Source organism: Quercus suber, unplaced genomic scaffold (assembly GCF_002906115.3).
Source record: "Quercus suber isolate HL8 unplaced genomic scaffold, Cork oak 2.0 scaffold_308, whole genome shotgun sequence".
Lineage (NCBI taxonomy): Eukaryota > Viridiplantae > Streptophyta > Magnoliopsida > Fagales > Fagaceae > Quercus > Quercus suber.
In genome coordinates, this window is record NW_027069764.1 from 241,928 (window position 1) to 262,918 (window position 20,991).

Sequence of the window (20,991 nt, forward strand, 5' to 3'; positions counted from 1 at the left end):
AGTTAGAGAAGTAGATTAGAGCATCCTTATCAAGACTCGTAAAAATTTAGCATTTACCCTTTCAAAACCTATTTTTATAACATATAACACACCACTTTACAATACAACCTATATCAAAACTTCATTTTTTTTTTTTTGCCATTTCATTTAAATAATGTTTCTTTATTATTTTTAATAATTTTTTATTTAATTTTTCCTCTCTCTCCTTTCTCTCTCTTTCTCAAGCACCGCCGACACGACCTTACCAACCACCTCACCACCCATACCACAACCACCACTAACAAAAAAAAAAAAAAAATCACAGCAAAAGAAAACCTTCAAATCCACCCACAAGCACCACATCCACTCACCACCACCAACCAAAAAAAAAAAAAAAAAAAAAAAAAAAAGCTCCACCATCGCTACCACAGCAAACCCACTAGCAGAACCCATCACGTTCTCTTCTCTCTTCCTCTCACAGTAAAGCTTCTCCTCTCTCTTAAATCGGCTTGTAGGCTTCAAATTGCCGTGGGATTTAATTGTCGTGGCCGTGGTGGTGTGGCTGACGTGGGTGGCTATGGATTCCATGGGTGGCTTAGATCCGTGTGTGGCTGTGGGTTGGTTAGATCGCGTGAATGGCCATAGGGCTGCTGCTCGCGTGGGCTGCCACGATTTGCTCGCCCTGGCTACCGCGGTGATGGTTGGTGGCTGATTTGGGGTAGTCACAAATCAGCCATGGTTTGTGATTTAGATCAAGAAATAAGAAAGACAAAGAAGAAAAGAAAGTGGGCCTAGACATGGCAAAACGGGTCAGACCCGTTTGACCCGACCCGTTTGACCCGCGACCCGTTTAACCGCAACCCGTTTGACCCGCAACCCGTTTGACCCGTTTAAAAATGACCTGTTTTGACCCGTGACCCGTTTTGACCCGCGACCCGATTGACCCGACCCGAATCCGACCCGACCCGCCCGTTTTTCCACGTCTACCAACGTTGAGGAGATTGAGATTGAGGTGTAATTCTTATAAGATATTTACTTATTCTTCTTCACTTAATATGTTATGTACTTCATTATAGTTTGTCATTCTTTACTTGCCACCTTCATTTTCTCTTCCTACTTTAAACATATCAAAAATTATACCAAGATTAGCTTCTAGAAAGCTGGAATAAGAGTTGCACCAAATTTAGATATCAAGTGTTTAGTGGTAATTGGTAAGTGGTAATAGTATCACCAATGAAAATTTAATCATAGTTAAGGAACTTAGAAACAATTGACAAATTGCATCTATTTCCAAAAAAAAAAAAAAAAACTTGTTTGAAAAATACGGGTCAACTCGACCCGTCCCGTGACCCGTTTGACCCGCGACCCGTTTGACCCGCAACCCGTTTGACCCATTTAAAAATGACCCGTTTTAACCCATGACCCGTTTTGACCCGCGACCCGATTAACCCGACCCGAACCGACCCGCCCGTTTTGCCATGTCTAAGTGGGCCCCACCCGAATAAAAAAATAATATAAATTATACAATTAGTAAATAGTGCAGTTTCAAATATGAGATTAACGCTAAAAATTATAGCATTTAAAATTCTTAACAGAGAAAGCTTTTGAGTCAAAAATACTAAAACAAAAAGATTTTTAGCATTCGAAAGGTTTGGTAAGTATGCTCTTAGTAGAAGTAGACATGGGAGGCAACGTCATCTGGAGTAGTTCTAGGTCCTAATAATTTCTTTTCTCACTGCCCCCACTCACCCGCTACACGCATTTGACTATTCTTTTTATTCCCAAGTCTTATTATAAGAAGCCATTCCATCTGAAACATCATTCCATCTACGTTTCAGAGTACCAAGACTTGTAGCTTGAATTGCTGCCTCTACTAAAGCTTCCTAAACTGCACCAAAAACCTGCTGCACTACTATTTCCACCAGTGAACATGGTAAGTCCTTCCAGATTTTTAGCTTCGTAAGGCACTCCTTTTTGCTTTCTTTCTCCTAGTTTCAGAAACCTTGATAATTAATTCCTAAGGCCCTCCAATTCTTTGGTTTGCTGGACAGTGATCCACAACCTGCCTATTGGTAACAATTTTATATGATATAGCTCTTAAGCACCATAAGAGCATTCGGTGGTAGATTCAGTGGTTTTTCCCTTGGGTTTTCATATGGGTTTTTCCTTGTGATTGGTTTGGTTTTAGTTTGATTTTGGTTTGGGATGGGTTTTCCGGTTGTGGTTAGGTGGTATTCTCCTTCTTCTTCTTCTTCTGGTAGCCTGCTATGAAATGAGTTGTGGTGGTGGTGGTTGGGTGGTGCTGGGATGGATTTTCCGGTGGTGGGGTTGGTAGTTAGGAGGTTTCCTTCTTCTTCTTTTGGGAGGCTGCTGGGAAAGACGAACCGGAGGGTGGCTTTCAACCTCTGACTTGATATTCCCAGGTTGCTGAGATTTTATTTTATTTTTTGTGTGGGATAAGAATTTTTTAAAGGTACGTTTTTTTTTTTTTAAAAAAAAAAAAAAAAAAAAACATCATTCTGGCTTTATTTCTAGCCAAACTGGGCCGAGATAGGCCGAGAAAGTTGCAAAAAAAATTTTGTTTCTAGTTTCGTTCCATTCCATTCCTTCCCGACTTGGACTAGAGCATTCCCAAAAAATAGTATAAAAATTCAAAATATTAAAAAACATCATTTTGGCTTTATTTATAGCCAAACTAGGCAGGGACAGGAAGAGAAAGATGCAAAAAAAAAGTTCATTCCAAGTTATGTTCCTACCCGACTTGGTCTAAAGCATTCGCAAAAAAAAAAGTATAAAAATTAAAAAAATTAAAAAACATCATTCTAGCTTTATTTCTCGCCAAACCGGGATGGGACTGGCTAAGAAAGAGGCAAAAAAAAAATTTGTTTCAAGTTCCGTTTCTACTCGACCCAGTCCAGAGCATTCCCAAAGAAAAAAGTGTAAAAATTCAAAAATGAAAAAAACATCATTTTGGCTTTATTTCTCGCCAAACTGGGCCGGGATAGGACCAGAAAGAGGCAAAAAAAATTTCTTTCTGAGTTCCGTTCCTACCCGACTCGGATTAGAGCATTCCCTAAAAAATAGTATAAAAATTCAGAAAACTAAAAAACTTCATTTTGGCTTTATTTATAGCCAAACCGGACCGGGACTAGCCGAGAAAGATGCAAAAAAATTTCGTTCTGAGTTCCGTTCCTACCCGATCTGGGTTAGAGCATTCCCAAAGAAATAGAATAAAAATTCAAAAAACTAAAAAAAAAAATTCATTTTGGCTTTATTTCTAGCCAAACTGGGCTGAGACTGGACGAGAAAGTTGAAAATAAATTTTGTTTCTCGTTCCATTCCTTCTCAACCTGGTTTAGAGAATTCCCAAAAAATAGTATAAAAATTCAAAAAATTAAAAAACATCATTATGGCTTTATTTATTGCAAAACCGGGCGGGGACAGAAAGAAAATTATGCAAAAAAATTTTCGTTCCAAGTTCCGTTCCTACCCGACCTGGGCTAGAGCATTCCCAAAAAAACATTATAAACTTTCAAAAAATTTAAAAATCATCATTCTGGCTTTATTTTAGCCAAATTGGACTGGGACAGGCTGAGAAAGAGGAAAAAAAAAAATTTGTTCCAAGTTTTGTTCCTACCCGACTCAGGTTAAAGCATTCCCAAAAATATAATATAAAAATGCAAAAAATTCAAAAACATCATTCTAGCTTTACTTTTTGCCAAACTGGGCTGGAAAAGGCCATGAAAATGCAATAAAATTTTCATTCTAAGTTTTGTTCGTACCCGACCCGGGCGAGAGCATTCCCAAAAAAATATTATAAAAATTCAAAAAACTGAAAAGACAATATTCTGGCTTTATTTCTCGCCACTCCAGGTCTGGACAAGCCAAGAAAGAGACTAAAAAATTTTTGTTCCAAGTTCCGTCCTGTCGGACCTGTGATAGAGCATTCCCAAAAAAATAGTATAAAAATTGAAAAAAAAAATTTCTTTATTTATAGTCAAACCAGGCTGAGAAAGTTACAAAACAAATTTCGTTCTGAGTTTCGTTCCTCCTCGACCCGAACTAGAGAACTCCCAAAAAAATGTATAAAAATTGAAAAAAAAAATAAAAAATATCATTCTAGCTTTATTTCTAGCCAAACCGGGTGGAGCGGGCCTTTTTGTTAGATTGGGATGGGCTGCCTTCTGCAGTACTAGGCCCAAGTGTTCTGAGTAAGGGAGTTGAGACCGGTCTAATTGTAACTCAAATTGGTTTGGCTTGTGTACAAACTATGCCTTGTCTGCCAGGAGCATGCTTACAGTAGGCAGAGCTATTCTAGATGAGTCATGGAAGGCAGACATGGTAATAAAACAAAAAGAGAATACTTCGGCTTCTCAGTTAAAGTGAACAATTAATCCTTAATTAAGAAAGATAATCACAATAACAATAATTACTTTTATAAAAAAAAAAAAAAGCAAGTTAATAAGTGGTCAGCATATGGGTCAATCAAAAGAAGAAAGAAATCAGAGTAAATCTAGTCTGTAAGATCAAAAATAGAAAGGGAAGAACACTTCTTCTCAACGCAATTAATCTCCTAAGGAAAATCCTGCCGTGGAATTTGAGGGAAACAGACCTGAATGGTTGGTGCCAGGAGGAAACCCTTTTGCTTTTGGTAGATAGCAGGATTTTGAGAGGAAGAGAGGGAATCAACCTATTGGTGCATACCTGCCGATCTAACTCTCTGTTTTTTCCTTTCTTCTTTTTTGTTTTAGTTTTCCTCTTATCTTTTCTTTCTGTCCTTCACACTTGTTTTCTATTTCATGGTTCCTCAAAGATGGTTGTTACTGTGATTCTCGGTATCCCCCCCTCTGGGCCTCCCTTTGTAGTGCCTGCCGTGACCATATTTTACTATTTTAGCCCTTAACCACCTTTGTCTGGTCTGGGTGTACTTGTCGACCACCACTAGTCCGTTTGTGTGCCACTCCCCATTTCCAGACAAAAAAAAGCTATTTTATTTATTAGTCCGTCGTGGCACCCTTTCCTGTCATAGTGTGGGTGCTCTCTCGCTCTCTATCCTTCATGGCATGCACCTAGTGGTTCCAACTCAATTTTGCTTCTTTTGGGTGGTATGTCATTCCAGCAGGATGTATCCCCCAAAAAAGCTTGAGTAGGAACTGCAGAATAGATTTTCTCCTTCGCCAAACCATGCCCTCTTACCTCTAACCCATGATCTCACCATGGGAATATTGGTTGGGTACAAACTGATGGTGTCTAGGCCTTGCGCGTGCCTCCCTTTCATGTATGTCCAAAATCTGTCTGCTGCTCATGCGTTCGCTACAGTCTAGAGGCTTGTTTGCACAGCCTGCTGTCGTTCCTTGACCTTTTATGTGGATTGCTTTATGATTTCCCTTTCCCTTTAGGTGCTAGGCTTTGTTTGATGTTGGACTTTGCTTTCTTTTAGTCTGCCCCTTTGACTGCTATCATTTTCTGCCATGTTACTCTGTCATTCCTGCTATGTCATTTATTTGATTCAATCTTGCTAGAACTCTTTGGGCCTGCTGCTTATTCTTTCCCCAGTGACTCAGTATGGCCATTGGTTTTTCATCACATTACTTGCGGGCTTCTGTGTCCCATTTGTTTTTTCTTGGGTATCCTTGGCCCATTTGCTTTTCTTGGGCTTATTTGGCCCTTTTCCTAACTCTATGTTCCCATGGGCTTTTACTAACTTCATTAGACTTCCCTAGCCTAATTACCTTGTTCTCATCCTTGGGGTTCATGGGCTTGCCATCAACTCCTTACTTTCTTTGCTAGCATTACTTCGGGACTGTTGTGACCCATTTTCACTTTTCTACATCATATATTGCCCATGGGTTTGCTATTTCTCTCTTTCTAGGCTCCTTTGAGCCCGTTTGCTTCCTCAAGACCCATTTGTTTATTTTATGGACTTGTGACTCATTATTCCTATCACTTGAGCTTAATGGTTTTTTCTATCTGTTTCCTAACTCCTTTCCTGATCATGTCTTTGGGCTCCTTTCTCATTTGACTTCCAAAATGACCATCAACATTTAGCCCCCTAAACATATGAAGCGTTTCTACGGTTCATATGTGAATAAAAAAAAGACTTTCCTGCCCTTTCTACCTTTCTTCCTTCTTTTCTTCACGGATTGAACAGTGAACCCCTCCTCATACATACATACATACATACATATATATATATATATATTTTTTTTTTTTTTCTTTTCTCGTCGTGAACAATGTTGTCTCTTTGAATTTCCTAGATTAACAGTTATTCTAAAACACAGCCGCTCTTTCATTAATTTCATCCGTTTTTTGATGGCTGACCCGTCGCCTCCTTTCGTGTCGGCATTAATGAACCTGGTATTTAAAAGAGAGTCCCTTCGTACTCCAAACACAAGCTCCTTCTTCTTTTCCAAAACACTCTCTCCGTTCCCTTTTCTTCATCGTTTCCTCTTCCTCAAACACTTCCTCTAATCACTCCCACCCATTGACTTTGATCGAATCTTGGTACCATGACGCTGGCGAAAAGTCAAGGCTCTTCTCGCCATAAAGGAAAAGAGGCCATTTTCGATCCTCCTGCTGCACAGGAAATAGGCGAGGAGGCCGTGTATTCCGAGTCGGACCATTTCGATGAGGAAGAAGCATAGCGTGCTCTGGACAGTGAGTGTACCCCTCTCATCGATCCCTGGTACGATGTCCACCCCCATTTCCCAAAGATTCCTAGTGATTATGCACCATCGCCGCTGGGCCGTGTGTGGCTTGTTCTTTGCCGACAAAACACAGAGGTTCCTTGGGCCCCGTTGGCCTCCTCAATCCCCGATCTTGTCATTCGACAAGGCATCTCACTCCCCGTGCCTACTCATTTTGAATTTAGGTCGGGTACTGCCTTGGGTTGGAGGGAATGGGTAGATAATGAGTTATCCGACACAGGCTTCATGGGGTTGTTACAGCAGTCCGGTGTTCTGAAGGCCATTGTTTCATCCCGCTACTTGTCCAACTTCTGGGACCTCTACAACCTTCGTCACTTGGTTCACCAGTGGTGTACCACCACCCATACCTTCTTCTTCTCCTGTGGTGAACTCACCGTAACCCTTGAAGACGAGGCCAACCAATTACTCTTGCCTATCCTTGGCGACGTTGATCTCGCCACTTTAGAACTTTTTTTGGAGGAAGAGGCCGTGGAGGCTGAGTTGAAGAAGAGGATGAGCGGGAATGCTAAGTTTTCATATTGCATTAGTTCTTCTTCTAAGTTCTCCGTGACCGCCTGTCGCGTAGCTTTTGTTGCATTTTGGCTTTGTAAATTAGTTTTTGGCTCTCACCCCCATTATGTTGTGAAGCCCTTATACTTCCGTTTAGTTATCAAAATTCCTGTCGGGGTGAGTCTACTGTTGGCTCCTATGTTCTTGGGGCATTTGTATGTCCAATTAGATATCCTGCGGAGCAATGAGAGTCAGGTAGGCTTTTGTCACATAGTCATCTCCTCCGTTCATAGTACTATCTTGTAGTAGTTGTTATTTGAGCATTGTGCCCAACACTTGGTGAAGTGTAGGCCTGTTTGTTTTGCTAAAGAGAAGTATCAATCATGTCCAAGAGTAATTACTGATTTTTGTAGTAGATTTGAGTCTGATTTTCTGTTGGCTTTCCGTTGGTCTGGTTTGAAGCTGATTGATTATTCTGTTGTTGAGTCTTTTGATGAGGACGTTGAATGTTCTTTGAGAGCTTACAAAAATTTGGGTACGGGTTATACATGTGTAGATTCTGCAATGGGTTTGTTTATTGATACTATCAGGACTACCACCCCTTTGACGGGTTTTGATGAAACAGGGATCACTTATTTGGTAGCCACCAATGCTGGGTGGTTGCCTTACTTGGCCAACGAAGGCATTAGGTTTGTTCATTATCCTGCCAACCGAGTGAGGAGATAGTTTGGATTAGATTAGGACATTCCTAATGACCTTTCTTTTCTTATGGAGTCCCCTACTTCCGTCTGACCCTTCCTACAGCATACTGCCTTCGAATTTTGGAGCCAACGCTTCACTACAGTACCGTTCAAGGCTCATTGAGGGAAGGTCTTTGTACTCCTGCCATGCATGGATATTGGCAGGCAGTGATGACTTCGTTTGAGCAGGAATTAGTGGGTAGTCGTAGTTTCTCCCTCGTTCCTCCTGGTAGGCTTAGTGCGATTATTTTGGCCAATCCTCGGTTGCTCTTGCCCTCCAAGTTCGTGTTAGCATATGCTAGAAAACAGAGTCGGTCTGCCATCTTTGAGTGAGATGAGGAGAAGAGAGGGTGGCATTGGCACGTCGGTAATTATCCTCCCGATTGGGAGAAAAAAGTTAAAGTGACGAACGTTCTTATGCCGGTCAAGAAGGCTCTTGCCAAGCTTAATTCCGCAAGCAAGTCTAAACCTGCTACTCCACGGCCACCTACAGATGTTCCCCTTTCCAGCAGGACACGAGGTAGTAAGAGAAAGACAACCCTTCACATTGCGTTTGCTGCTGAGCAGAGAGTACGTCATCTCTAATTCTGCTTTGTCCTTTACATATATATTTTTTTACTTTCCCTGTGGCTAACCTTGACATGCTTGCTGACTTTTTTTTTTTTTCCCTTTTTACAGTCTAAGCATAAGAAGGATACATCTATCACCCATCCCATACTGCTTGATGAGCCTGAATTCAAGGTACATCCTTTTTTTCTTCTCTTCTTCTCCCTTTTTTTCTTTTCCTTTCTTTGCATGTGTTTCATCTACCTTATGCTTTTGTTTACCTCATCCACCCAAAAGTTCCTTTGATTTTCATATCCTTTTTTTTTTTTTTTGTCTTCTAGGATAAGCCTGAGCCTCTCTCTATATACCACCCCACAGTCAAGGAGCTTTCTGCCTCCATGGGTGTACCCATGAGAGGCTTTTTCGATAGAGTTGACATGACGTTTGCAACACCTGCCCCTTCTGTTGCTACGCGTGGAGTTCCTGCTAAAGCTCCCACCCTTCCCACTAAGCTGGTACCCATAGATTAGGGTACTCATATTGGGAAGGTTGGTGAGGTCATTCCCATTCTTGCTGGGACACCTATTCCCCAATAGGAGGCCACTCCTCCTACTATTGTTCAGACCGAGGTTGCTCCTCCTGTCACACCCCTTGTCATTTCCACTAGTGACCCCTTCGCAACTCTATCTCAGGCTGTGAAGGATGGTTCTTCTTTGGTAGTTACCCCTTCCTCCATTCCTAGCTGTACTACACATAGGCTTAATGCAGACTTGTCCTCTGAGGGGTCTGAGGACATTCTTGAGGATCTTGAAGATGATCCCGTCCTGAAGAAGAGGATTTTTGACTCTGACGAAGAGGAGAGTGCTGCCCTGGAGACTGAACCCATGGGTATGTGCCCCCTTTTTTTTATTTTACTAAGTTCACTCCTCCTCATACATATATATTTGCGTTATTGCTTTGTTACAGTCTCCCTTTATTTGTATACCCATTTTCCTGTTTGCAGAGACCGTTGAAGGGTCGGGAGTTGCAGCAGACGTAGGTATGTCCTCAGCCGCTCCTCCTACCACACCCATAGCACCTGTTTCTACTGTTCCACAACGCCTATTTCTACCGTACCTTCTGTACTTGTTTCAGCCGTTCTCATAGCCCCAATTCTCACAGTTCCCGGTGAGTTTCCTTTCCCTTATCTCCTTTATTTCTTCCTTATGAGTTTGTCCTTTTTAGATCACGGCTTCTCATTTCACGCTTTGTGCTTTCTTGATAGGTCCACTTCCCACTACCCTTTCTCAGTTTGAGGTGGGCAGCAGTTTTGCCACCATTCTAGATCTGTGAGTGAGGCCGCAGCCTTTTTTTCACGCTTTGATCAATCTGAGGTCAATGAACTTGATCCTGCAGATTTCTGGGGTTCTGGGCCTCCCTATGTAGACTTCCACGGTTTCAAGGTTCCCGAGGATTGTGCTTCTCATTTGGTGGCAGACTACAGTAGCCGTGGTGACTTTATACAGGGATTCTGTCTTGGCCATTCCGCCAGAGAGCACTTCTTGAAGATGCTGGGGAGTGTGCTAAACGATATTGAGTATAACTTTGTTGAACTGTTTCTACCCGAGCCCTTTTTATGAAGAAAGTTCAGCCTGCTATTGACGCCATTGACTCACGTCTTGAGGTTCTAAGGAAAGAAGTGACAGACTTTGAGGGTCATCGTGAGTGCCTTCTTTCTAGCATTGGTGGGTCTTCTAGCCATTTTAGAGATCAGCCTTTCATTTCCAGACTTCGTTGATGATGATGTAGTTTCTCCTTTTTTTTGTGTTGTTTTTCTTCCCTTATTAGTCCATCTAGCACACTTTATGTTTCCTATAGCGCTTATTTGGCTAGTTTGCCATAGTTTGGGTTTGTAACTATAATGCTGCACTTTGCTACTACCTTTGCTATTGCTATGACATAGAATGCTAATACTTCGTATTTTTTCATTACATACTCATGAAAACACGTTACAATCTTGTCTTGTGACATAGTCACTTGAAGGAAAGAAGGAAAAGGTAAAGGAAACATAAAATTCTTAACAAAAATGGGATAACAACGTAACTTTTTTTTTTTAGGCATAACAGCATTTCAGCCACTTCCTACTGATGGGATCCATTAAGTCTTTGTCATCCATCTGAGTCAAACGGTAATACCCATTTGGATGCGCCTCTCTTATCAAAAGGGGTCATTCCCACTTTGGTGCAAACTTTGATGGTCCTGCCATACCTTGCCTAATGTAGTTTGCTACTTTTAACACAAGTTGTCCTTCCATGAATACTCTCTCTTTAGTCATCCTGCCATAAGTTTCGGTCATCCTTTGCCCGTATCTACAGCTGCATTCTTGGGCTTCTTCTCTCCTTTCATCAAGTCCTTCTAGGTCTTCGCATCTTTCTGCCACAAAGACTTTTTTTCTTTCTTTTTCTCCCACATCTGGATAACTCTCAAGGATGGAGTCATTATTTCTACCAAACTCATTACCTCTGTTTCGTAGACTAAGGAAAAAGGTGAAAATCCTGTGGCTGACTTTGGTGAATTTCTATAAATCCAAAGAGCGTCTGGCAGGTGTATTGCCCATCCTCTTGTATATTCTTGGCTCATTTTATTGATAATCTTTACAAGGGTTATGTTTGTTGCCTCTGCTTGCCCATTTCCTTGAGAGTAATAAGGCGATGAATGGTGGTGCTTGACATGGTAGAACTCTAGCATCTTCCTTACATCACTGTTGACAAAGAGTGTGCCATTGTCACTAATAATCCTGTGGGGTACTCCAAACCTCACAATTATGTTCTCCTTGATAAAGTTTGCACCGCTTCTCTTGTGACTTTACGGAGTAGCACTACCTCTGCCCACTTAGTGAAGTATTTTGTAGCCACTAGTATCTATATGTATCCACGCGATGGTGAGTTAACTGGTCCTACCAAATCAAGCCCCCAAGTGTGGAAGGGTCATGGGGTGATCATGTTATGTAAATTCTGCGGATGGGTGTGAATCAAGTTGGCTTGTACTTGGCAACTGTGGCACATTTTCACAAAATTCTATTGTATCCTTTTTCCTGGTAGACCAGTAGTAACCCATTTGCAATAGGCATCTGTAAAGTTTTTTCTTTCCCTGGTGCTCCCCACATTCTCCTGAGTATACTTCTTTTATCATTTATTTTGCTTCTTCAAGGCCCAAACACCTCAAGGGGTCCCCATCGTACCCTTTTTTTAAAAGGACTGTATTATGCAAAAAATAACGCGTTGCCAAACTTTTAAGCTTGCATCTTTCACTGTGCTTTTGTGACAGAATGTCTTCTGTTAAGTACTGTATGAATGGGCTTCTCTAGTCTTCGCTGATGAACACAGCATAACTTTCCTTCCTTTCTACTGTAAGCTGGTAGGTCCCGTACTAGGTTTGGACTCGGTCTGTGTCCTTACCCATGCTTGGCCAAAAGAAGCCTGCCCTTTGAAGTCTGCGGTAAAGGCTGACCTCCCCGCAGGATCCACAAGTCTTGTCATGTACTTCTTTCAATTTTCTCTGGGTCTCCTCCTGCCCCATGCATCTGGACAAAACCCTACCTGGCATCCTGCAGTACAATTATTCTCTCACCAGGGCGTAGTGTTTTAGTACATTTAGTTCTGCAGCGTCTTCTCCTTTCATCAAGACTTCTCTTATGGGGGTCCGCCAATCCCCTTCACACTGTTCCTCTTGGAACCTTTCCTTTAACACTTTAATAATAAATTATTTCCTCTTACTAACTTCTACCCTGGTGCTATCCCCTTCAAACATTATTTACGAGCCTAGTGCGGCTAACGCGTCTACGAACCGGTTTTCGTTCCTTGGAGCATGTTCTATTTCGAAGGTTGAAAACTTTTCTTCTATCTTCTGGGCCATTGCTCTATATGGGGCTAGGCTAGGTTCCTTTAAGGAGAAGCTCCCATTGGCCTAGCAGACGACTAGGTTCGAATCATTCAATACCCTTAAATGCTTGACTCCTATTTCGAGGGCCGTGGCCAGCTTGGTTAGGTAGGCTTCGTATTTTGCCATGTTGTTTGAACAAGGGAATTCCAGTTTAAATGATAGCATCACAACCTTATCTTCTTCATGGTACAAAACTACTCTCACTCCTCCTGATTGGGTGGTAGAAGATCCATCAAATTTCATTACCCATTGTTCCCTAACCTCTTCTGCCATGGCTACTTCCCCCAGAACTTTATCATCCAATGGGAATTCTTCCTCTCCTGGGAACTGTGCCAATAGATCTGCTATAGCTTGGCTTTTCACTGCCCTGTGTGTCCCTATTCTTAAGTCGTATTGTGACAATTGTAGCAACCATTGGGATATTCTGCAAGAGAGGATTGGTTACTGCAACAAAACTTTGATAGCATGAGACTTGGTCATTAGCCATACTTTGTAGGCTAAGAAATAATGGCATAACTTTTGCGAAGCATATATAATAGCCAGACACACCCTTTCTGCCCTTGGATAATGAGTTTCTGCATATTTTAAGGCACGACTGATGTAGTACACTAGTTGCTCAACGCCACCTCCATCCTCTTGGGCGATTAATGCACCAATGGCGTATGAGTTGCTGGCTAGGTAGATTAGCAATGGTTTTTTATGGATTGGGGCCTGTATCGTAGGGAGGTTTATTATGATCTGCTGTAACCTCTTGAAGGCCGTTTGCTGCATTCCTCCCCATTCAAAGTTTTTCCCTTTCCTGAGTAATTTGGTGAAAGTAGAAGTGATTGATGCCAACCCAGGGATGAATCTCCAAATATATGAGACCTTCCCTAAGAAGCTCTTTAATTCTTTACTGTGGTTGGAGGTCTCATAGTTGCTATGGCTGTGGCTTTGGATAGGTTCACATTTATTCCCCTGCTGTGAACCAAGAAGCCTAGGAATTTCCCAGAAGACACTCCAAATGCGCATTTGAGAGGGTTCATTTTTAGCTTGAAGGCTCTACACATTTCGAATACCTTTTTCAACACGTAGAAGTGCTTTTTTCTCCTCTTTGATTTAACCACTATGTAATCCATATAGTCCTCTAGTTCTTGATGCATCATGTCGTGTAATATGGCTGTCATTACTCGTTGATAAGTTGCACCTGCGTTTTTTAACCCGAAGGGCATTACAGTGTAGTAGAAGTTGCCTATGGGTATTCTGAAAGCGGTTTTCTCCGTATCATTTGGTGCCATTTTGATCTAATTGTATCCACTGAACCCATCCATGAATGAAAACATAGCGCTTCCTACCGCAGAATCTATTAGTAAATCCATGTTTGGCAATGGGAACTCGTCTTTCGGACATGCTCTGTTGAGATTTCTGAAATCTACAGAACATCTTATTTGTCCATTCTTCTTCTTTACTAGTACAATGTTGGACAGCTAGCACGGGTGTTGAATGGGCTTGATGAATTCCACGGCTAGCAATTTCTGTACTTCTTTGACTATCTGCCTTTCTATTTTGGTGTGAAATATCTTGGTAGGCTGGGCCACTAGTTTGGCCTTTGGGTCCACATTCAACGTATGTGCAATTAGCTCAGGGTCTAACCCTGGCATTTCACTGTAATCCCATGCGAAGACGTCCTTGAACCCTTTCAACAGCAATATCAGCTCTGACTTTTCCTCTTCTGTCAGACTCGCACTAATTGAGATAGGCCTTGGTTCTGAACCAGTCCCTAGGTCAACTTCTTTTAACTTTTCTTCTGCCACAACTTGTGCATCTTTTTCTACCACAACTTCCTCATTTTCCTCTTCTTCTTTTTTCAAACATTCTTAAGCCACGCAACACACCAAACTCCCGTGCTGCCATTCTTGGGTGGGGCCCGCTTGTATTTCACTTGTGGGCCCCGCGTGCCTTCATAATTTATACACAATCCTGCCATCAGGGCCCCGGATCCTGACATAGTGCGGTGTGTCATCTGATTCTACGACGGAAGCTTCCTTTCTTTTCTTTTTTGTGTCAATAACTCCCTTAGATTAGGTTTTGGATCATTTTGGATGTCTCCCCACTTAGGTACGAAAGTACCTCATGGTTTTGATATTATTGAGCTTTCCCCGGATGGAGCCCACTGGTTGTAGAACATAGTTTCCACTAAATGAGCCTCTACCTACTCAATTGGTGAGGGGTTTGATGCTATGCGTATCATTCTGCCATTCAACCTTTCCTTCACACACTGGTGGTAGGTGGATGTGACTAATCCGTGTTTATGCAACCACGGCCTTCCTAGTAGCGCATGATATGAAACTTCTGTCTTTACTACGTGGAATCGCGCTAAGGACGCTATGGGGCCCATTTTCAACCACAGCTGGATGAGGCTTGCGATGTATTCGCCTTTTCCGCTAAACCTTGTTACTTCCATTGGGCATCCTTGAATCTTCCTTTCATAAATTCCTCGGCTTGTAGAGTGCTCAATGGAATGAGGTTTACGGAAGCACCTGTATCTACCAAGGCCTTCTTTATAGGGATTTGATTTATGGATGCTGCCAAGTAGAGGGGCCTCTTGTGATATGGGTATCCCACCTCCATATCCTCATTACTAAAAGTTATTTCAGTTAACTCCTACAAGAGGGCTTTGTCATCTGGGATTTCTGCTCATAAGTATTCTACTCCTGCCCCGGAGGCAATGCTCACTAGAGCCTTTGTGGCTATCCTCATTTCCTTTGCCGTGAGTCCTAGTTGGTCGAACAAATTTTTGAACTTGGATCTTTGCTGTAAAGTGGTAATTGCTGTAGCAGGTAGGGCTGGATTCTCTTCTTCATCCTCCCCTAGATCCGCACAAATTACTAATGCTGCTACATCCTTCTCTTTGTGGTTTGCGAGTGGCTTTCTTTGAACCTCTTGCTGGGATAGTTCTAGAGTCCCCTCTTTGAGCCTGCAGTGCACCAACATTCCACAGTAGGATGTTGTTCGTAGTTGTACAAATGGTAGAAGCGTGGGTCCCTCCGCTTCTCTTCTATGGGCTCTCTAAAAACTTGATTGGGTTTGAAAACTCTGTCTGCTATCCACTTGGTTAGCAGCACGTCCAACTCCCATTAGTCATCCTTCTCTACTTACCAATAGATACTGCCATAGCCTGCAGAGCACTTCTTTTTTCCGTGCTTGGTCTTACAAATTGGGCAGTCTTCCTGGCCTTCTGTAACAACTATGCAAACTGGAATATTTCTAAGTTTTCCAAGACTGCCTTATACTCCCTTATCATGTTTGTCATACATATTTCCATCAATATTCTTTCTTTACAATGATCATAGCAATCGAGTGCTATGTCCCTGAAGCTTTTGATGTATTCCATCAAGTCTTTGCCACTTCTTTGCTTGGTAGCTTGCAGAGTTGCAAGTGTTACTGTTTCTTCTCTATGGAAGTACTTAGTGCAAAATACGTCCACAATGTCATCCTAAGTTGGGATGGATCCTGGCTTTAGGCCGATGTACCAGGTATATGCCCGATCACGCAGTGATTTAGGAAATTCTCGATGACATAAGTCTTCGTCTGCGGTGTAAAGGCTAAGAGTATCAATGAATTTGCTCAGGTGCTCAATGGCACTGCCCTTCCTGCCATCGTACTATGCAAAGGCCCACAGCTCATACCTCTCGAGGTATGGTTTACTGAGTACCCTCAGTGGGTAAAGAGGCCTTCGTGAATAGAATCTCTCCCTAGGTGCTCTAGCTCTCTCTTGTTCCAAGAGAGCCGCTACTTCAGCCATAGTAATGAAATGTTGCTCCGCATTCTGTGGGGCACCTCCTGCTTGTGTCTCCTTTTTGTTTGCCGCATGTTCCGGGTCATGCTGGCTTCCTTTCTCCTTTGTTTTATCTATTTTTAGCTAACGGATTTCTTCCATCATTTGTTGCTGTGAGTGTTGCAGGGACTGCAAGACTTCAATGAAGCTGTTGGCATTATCGATACGGATTCTTGGTAGCGATTGGGGTTCAGCCCCCATCCCATTGGCGCCTTCTGCCTAGTTAGGCTGCTGTTGGTGAGGCGTCGTCGGCCTAGACTTTGCTTGTGAGGCTATGACACTCATATTTCGCGCTGTCCTAGACTTTGGAGGCATTTGTTTGTGAGGGCTTCTGTCCCTATCTGCTTCTCAACTCCCCAGCAAAGTCGCCAAATTAAAGTAGTGGACCTTTTCGTTAGATTGGGCTGGACTGCCTCTTGCGGTACTAGGCCCAAGTGTTTTGAGTAAAGGAATTGAGACCGGTTCAATCTGCAACTCAATTTAGTCCGGTTGGTGCGTAAACTATGCCTTGTTTGCCAGAAGCATGCTTGCGACAGGCAGAGCTATTCTAGATGAGTCGTGGCAGGCAGATAAGATAATAACAAAACAACAAACAGAGTACTTTGACTTTTAATCAAAGTGAATAGATAATCCCTAATTAAGAAAGATAATTATAGTTTAACAACAATTACTTTTATAAAGAAAGTAAGAGGAATAAATGAGTAGTATATAGGTTAATCAAAAGAGAGAAAGAAATCAGATCAAATCTAATCTGCAGGACCAAAGCCAGAGAGGGAAGAAAGTCCCTTCTTAACGTGAATAATCTCCTGGGGAAATCCTGTCGTGGAAATTAATCACTTTGAGGGAAACGGACCTTAATGGTTGATGCCCAAAGGAACCCTTTTGCTTTTGGCAGAAAGCAGAACTTTGAGAGGGAGAGAGAGAATCAACCTATTGGTGCATGTCTGCCGATCTAACTCTCTATTTTTTTTCTTTTTATTTAATTTTCCTCTTATCTTTCTTTCCTCTACACTCATTTTCTATTTTCTGGTTTTTCTCCTAGGTGCTTGTTACTATGATTTTGTGTCCCCCTTCTGGGCATAGCAAGGGTCTCCATTTATAGTGCCTGTTGTGACCAGATTTTCCTATTTTAGCCCTTAACCACCTTTGTTTAGTCTGGGTGTACTTGCCGACCACCACTAGTTCGTATGTTTTCCACTCCCTATCTCTAGAAAAAGGAAAACTATTTTATTTGTTAGTCTGTCGTGGCACCCTTTCTTGCCATGGTGTGGGTGCTCTCTCTCTCTATCCCTCATGACCTGCACCTAGTGGTTCCAACTTAGCCTTACTTCTTTTGAGTGGTATGTCATCCCAACAGGATGTATCCCTTAAAATAGCTTGACAGGAACCCCAGAATAGGTTTGTCCCTCTCCCCACCGTCAAACCATGCCCTCTTACCTCTGACCCATGACCTTACCATGTCCCATATTGGCTGGGTACAGGCTGGTGGTGTCTAGGCCTTATGCGTGCCTCCTTTTCATGTATGTCCAAAATTTGTCTGCTGCTCATGCGTTTGCCGCGGTATGGAGGCTTGCCTGCACAATCTGCCATCCGTCCTTAACCTTTTATGTCAGCTGCTTTCTGATTTCCCGCTCCCTTTAGGTGGTGGGTTTTGTTTGATGTTGGGCTTTGCCTTCTTTCAGTCCACCCCTTTGATTGCTATCATTTTTTGTCATATCACTCTGTTATTTCTGCTGTGACACTTATTTGATCCAATCCTGCTGGACCTCTTTGGGCCTGCCGTTTATTCTTTCCCCAGTGACTTAGTATGGCCATTGGTTTTTCATCACATTACTTGCGGGTGCTTGTGTCCCATTTGTTTTCTCTCGGGCATCCTTGGCCTATTCGCTTTTCTTGGGCTTACTTAGCCATTTTCCTAACTCTATGTTCCCATGAGCTTTTACTAACTTCATTGTGTTTCCCCGGCCCAATTACCTTGTCCTCATCTTTGGGGTTCATGGGCTTGCCATCAATCTCTTACTTTCTTTGCTTGTATTACTTCGAGCCTGTCGTGGCCCATTTTCACTTTTCTACATCATATACTGCTCATAGGTTTGCTATTTCTCTCTTTCTGGGCTCCTTTAAGCCCGTTTGCTTCCTCAAGACTCATTTGTTTATTTTATGGACCTGTGACCAATTATTCCTACCGCTTGGGCTTAATGGGTTTTTCTATCTGTTTACCAACTCCTTTTCTGCCCGTGTTGTTGGGCTCCTTTCTCATTTGACTTCCAAAATGACCATTAACAATATGCTAAATAATTCACAATAATTACCCACCATATGGCTTCTTCTTTTATTTTTTATTTTTTATTTTATTTTTCTCTATTTTTCTCTTTTTCTACCTATAACCTCCTTGCAAGTATGTACTGTTTTGTATATTCTTTTGTCTTTTGTTTAATCTAATTTTATTAAGTTTTATCCGATTTATATGGTTATGGCTTGAGAATCAATCATTAAATATGTTTAGACATAATTTTTTTTTTAAATTTTTATTTATTATGGTTTGAGAATCAATAATTAAATATGCTTATATATGATTTTTTTTTGTATTGTATATGAATTAAACGTTTATGACGTGGGTTCCAATGGTGATATGTTGTTACATATTTATGTTTAATATGATTAAACATGATTTTCTATTATTTTTTATATTATATATGAATTACACGTTTATGACATGGGCTCTAATAGTGATATGTTGCTTACATCCCTCAATTTTGATTTAGAGAACAATCTTATTTTTAGCTTTTTATTAAGCATGTCTTGATATAATTTGATGATAAATTGTTCTATCTATTTTATTATTTAATTTTACTCAAATTAGAAATTGTTATCTTATTTTCCTTATTTTACACATGATTCTTGATTAAATCGTGCATCGCACAGGCATAATACTAGTATATATAAATCTATGCTAAATACAACAGTGGCTTGATCATATATATGTTCAATTCATCTTATTTATACGGTTTATAATTCTTCTTTCTATTTGTCTAAAAGTTTTTATTCTTTTTTTTTATTATTTTTTTTTTATTTTTATATTGCTACATAGAGTGATTTTTTTTTAGAAGAAGAGAGTAATTTTTTTTTTTGAGAGAGAGTTTCAACCTATGACGTCCGCTCCTGATGATAGCTCTTTATCATTAGACTAAGACACTAATCAGTTTTTGGTGTTTAAGATGACTAGAAAATAGTCCTTAAATAACTTTTTGACATGTTAGTAAACTATCACTGTGATTATCAAATTTTAAGTTCTTTTTATATATTCTTTTAAAAAAAATATTTTGAGCAAAAGAAAAAAAGATTCTTTTTATATATTACATTTCAGGCACAAATTATTACTTTGGACTGTTACTCGTTAAATTTTGATATTCTTCCTGAAATGTTACTAACAATTGTTTTGTATTTTTGACATGTTGAATAATATATGGGCGTTAGTACCTTGGACGAGATTACAACATTAACTACACAGCAGTAAATGACTTTATTACCGACGGGCTACAACGGTCAGAAAGAACAATTACAAGCCAATTAAATCTCCAATTATACTCTGATAAACATTTCTTTAGCAGTCAGGAGAACCATTAAGGGCCCCCAACAGCTATACAAGAATAGGCTATAATAAGCCATCAAATACTAGAAGAAAGGTACACACACCAAAATACACAGAATTACATTCTTATTTTCTAATAGATATTGAGAAGCTTTCTAACTTAGTCATTGGACCATTGGTTGATGCCACTCCGACGCATTCTCTCTCATGTTTGCAAGGAACATCACCTTGTTAGGACTTAGACAATGTCCACGACTGATGACCACTTTTGGCATCATCATTTTGGCACCATTTGTGGGGTCTGAGTTCTGAATCATACAAATTTTTGTAGCTCTACCATTTAAGTGACATGATGAATCCAAGTTCATCAACCCTATTTGATTCGATGCAGATGATCTAGCAAATTCAAACGCTGACAGCAAGCGTAGAAGAGCTAGTCAAACAGACATTGGAGTTAAGCCAGTGCATCTCTCAAGAGAATAGCAATGTGCCACCTCACTAATGTAACTAGAACAACAATGATGAAGAAGTTCATAGCCCACATAACAGTCATAAAGAAGAAAGTTCTAGGTGTTCAGAACAGTCGAATTCTAGGCGAACAGAACAGTCCAATCGAAACAATGATGAGCTTGAGGAAAGAAATGGACGAAATGAAAAGTGCCTTGAAAGGAACGTCATCCAGGAACTCAGATGGAATGATCAAGAAAACAAATTCATAGTTCACTGGCAAGGTCCTAGAATGCCCTCTCCTAGGGGTGTGCTCGGTTCGGTTTCAGTCAGTTTTTATGTGTATGGCCAACCGAAACCAAATCTTTCGATGTGTGAAATTCTCAACCGAAACCGACCGAAATGGCTAGAAATCAATCGGTTTGGATGTATTTCGGTTTTGGTCTGTTTTCGATTTTCCAAAGAGAGGGTTATTGAGTTTTTTTTTTTTTTTTTTTTGGTGTGCATCAAATGGAGATATTATTGAAAGAAAAAACATAGTAAAAACATAGACCCTGTTTTCAACACAAAATACAGAGCAACGCAGTAAAAACACAAACCCTGTTTTCAACAGAAAATACAGAGCAACACACTAAAAACCATAAAACACAAACTAAGATTAGCAGCTACAAAGTTTATTTAAAACAAACACCACGAGATGACACAAAACCCATGGAATCCCAGTACAAGCATGGGTGATTTGGGATGAGAGAA

The 20,991-nt window shown here is 41.0% G+C and overlaps 1 protein-coding gene and 1 long non-coding RNA gene across 3 annotated transcripts; both read left to right on the plus strand.

Annotated features, from left to right (window-relative positions):
- The first annotated feature begins 1,645 nt into the window (after positions 1–1,645).
- Positions 1,646–20,731, plus strand: LOC111983276 (uncharacterized). Its single transcript, XR_010632679.1, has 3 exons — positions 1,646–2,452; positions 19,677–19,885; positions 20,183–20,731. It is a non-coding gene; the product is annotated as an uncharacterized LOC111983276 (long non-coding RNA).
- Positions 6,129–10,431, plus strand: LOC111983275 (uncharacterized). Of its 2 annotated transcripts, XM_065782618.1 has the most exons (5): positions 6,129–8,485; positions 8,594–8,656; positions 8,803–9,349; positions 9,465–9,628; positions 9,726–10,431. In XM_065782618.1, the coding sequence occupies exons 1-3, from the start codon at positions 8,333–8,335 to the stop codon at positions 8,989–8,991; spliced, it is 405 nt and encodes a 134-aa protein (XP_065638690.1). In that variant the 5' UTR covers positions 6,129–8,332; the 3' UTR covers positions 8,992–9,349; positions 9,465–9,628; positions 9,726–10,431. The 2 variants fall into 2 exon arrangements, with proteins under 2 accessions (XP_065638690.1, XP_065638691.1); XM_065782619.1 differs by lacking the exon at positions 8,803–9,349.
- Positions 20,732–20,991: the final 260 nt, after the last annotated feature.

Excerpts from the sequence above, each read along its gene's own strand:
- LOC111983275 (XM_065782618.1), top strand. The coding sequence starts at position 8,333 with ATGCCGGTCAAGAAGGCTCTTGCCAAGCTTAATTCCGCAAGCAAGTCT. Across the intron at positions 8,486-8,593 it reads CGTTTGCTGCTGAGCAGAGA|TCTAAGCATAAGAAGGATAC; the intron begins GTACGTCATCTC and ends CCCTTTTTACAG. Across the intron at positions 8,657-8,802 it reads TTGATGAGCCTGAATTCAAG|GATAAGCCTGAGCCTCTCTC; the intron begins GTACATCCTTTT and ends TTTGTCTTCTAG.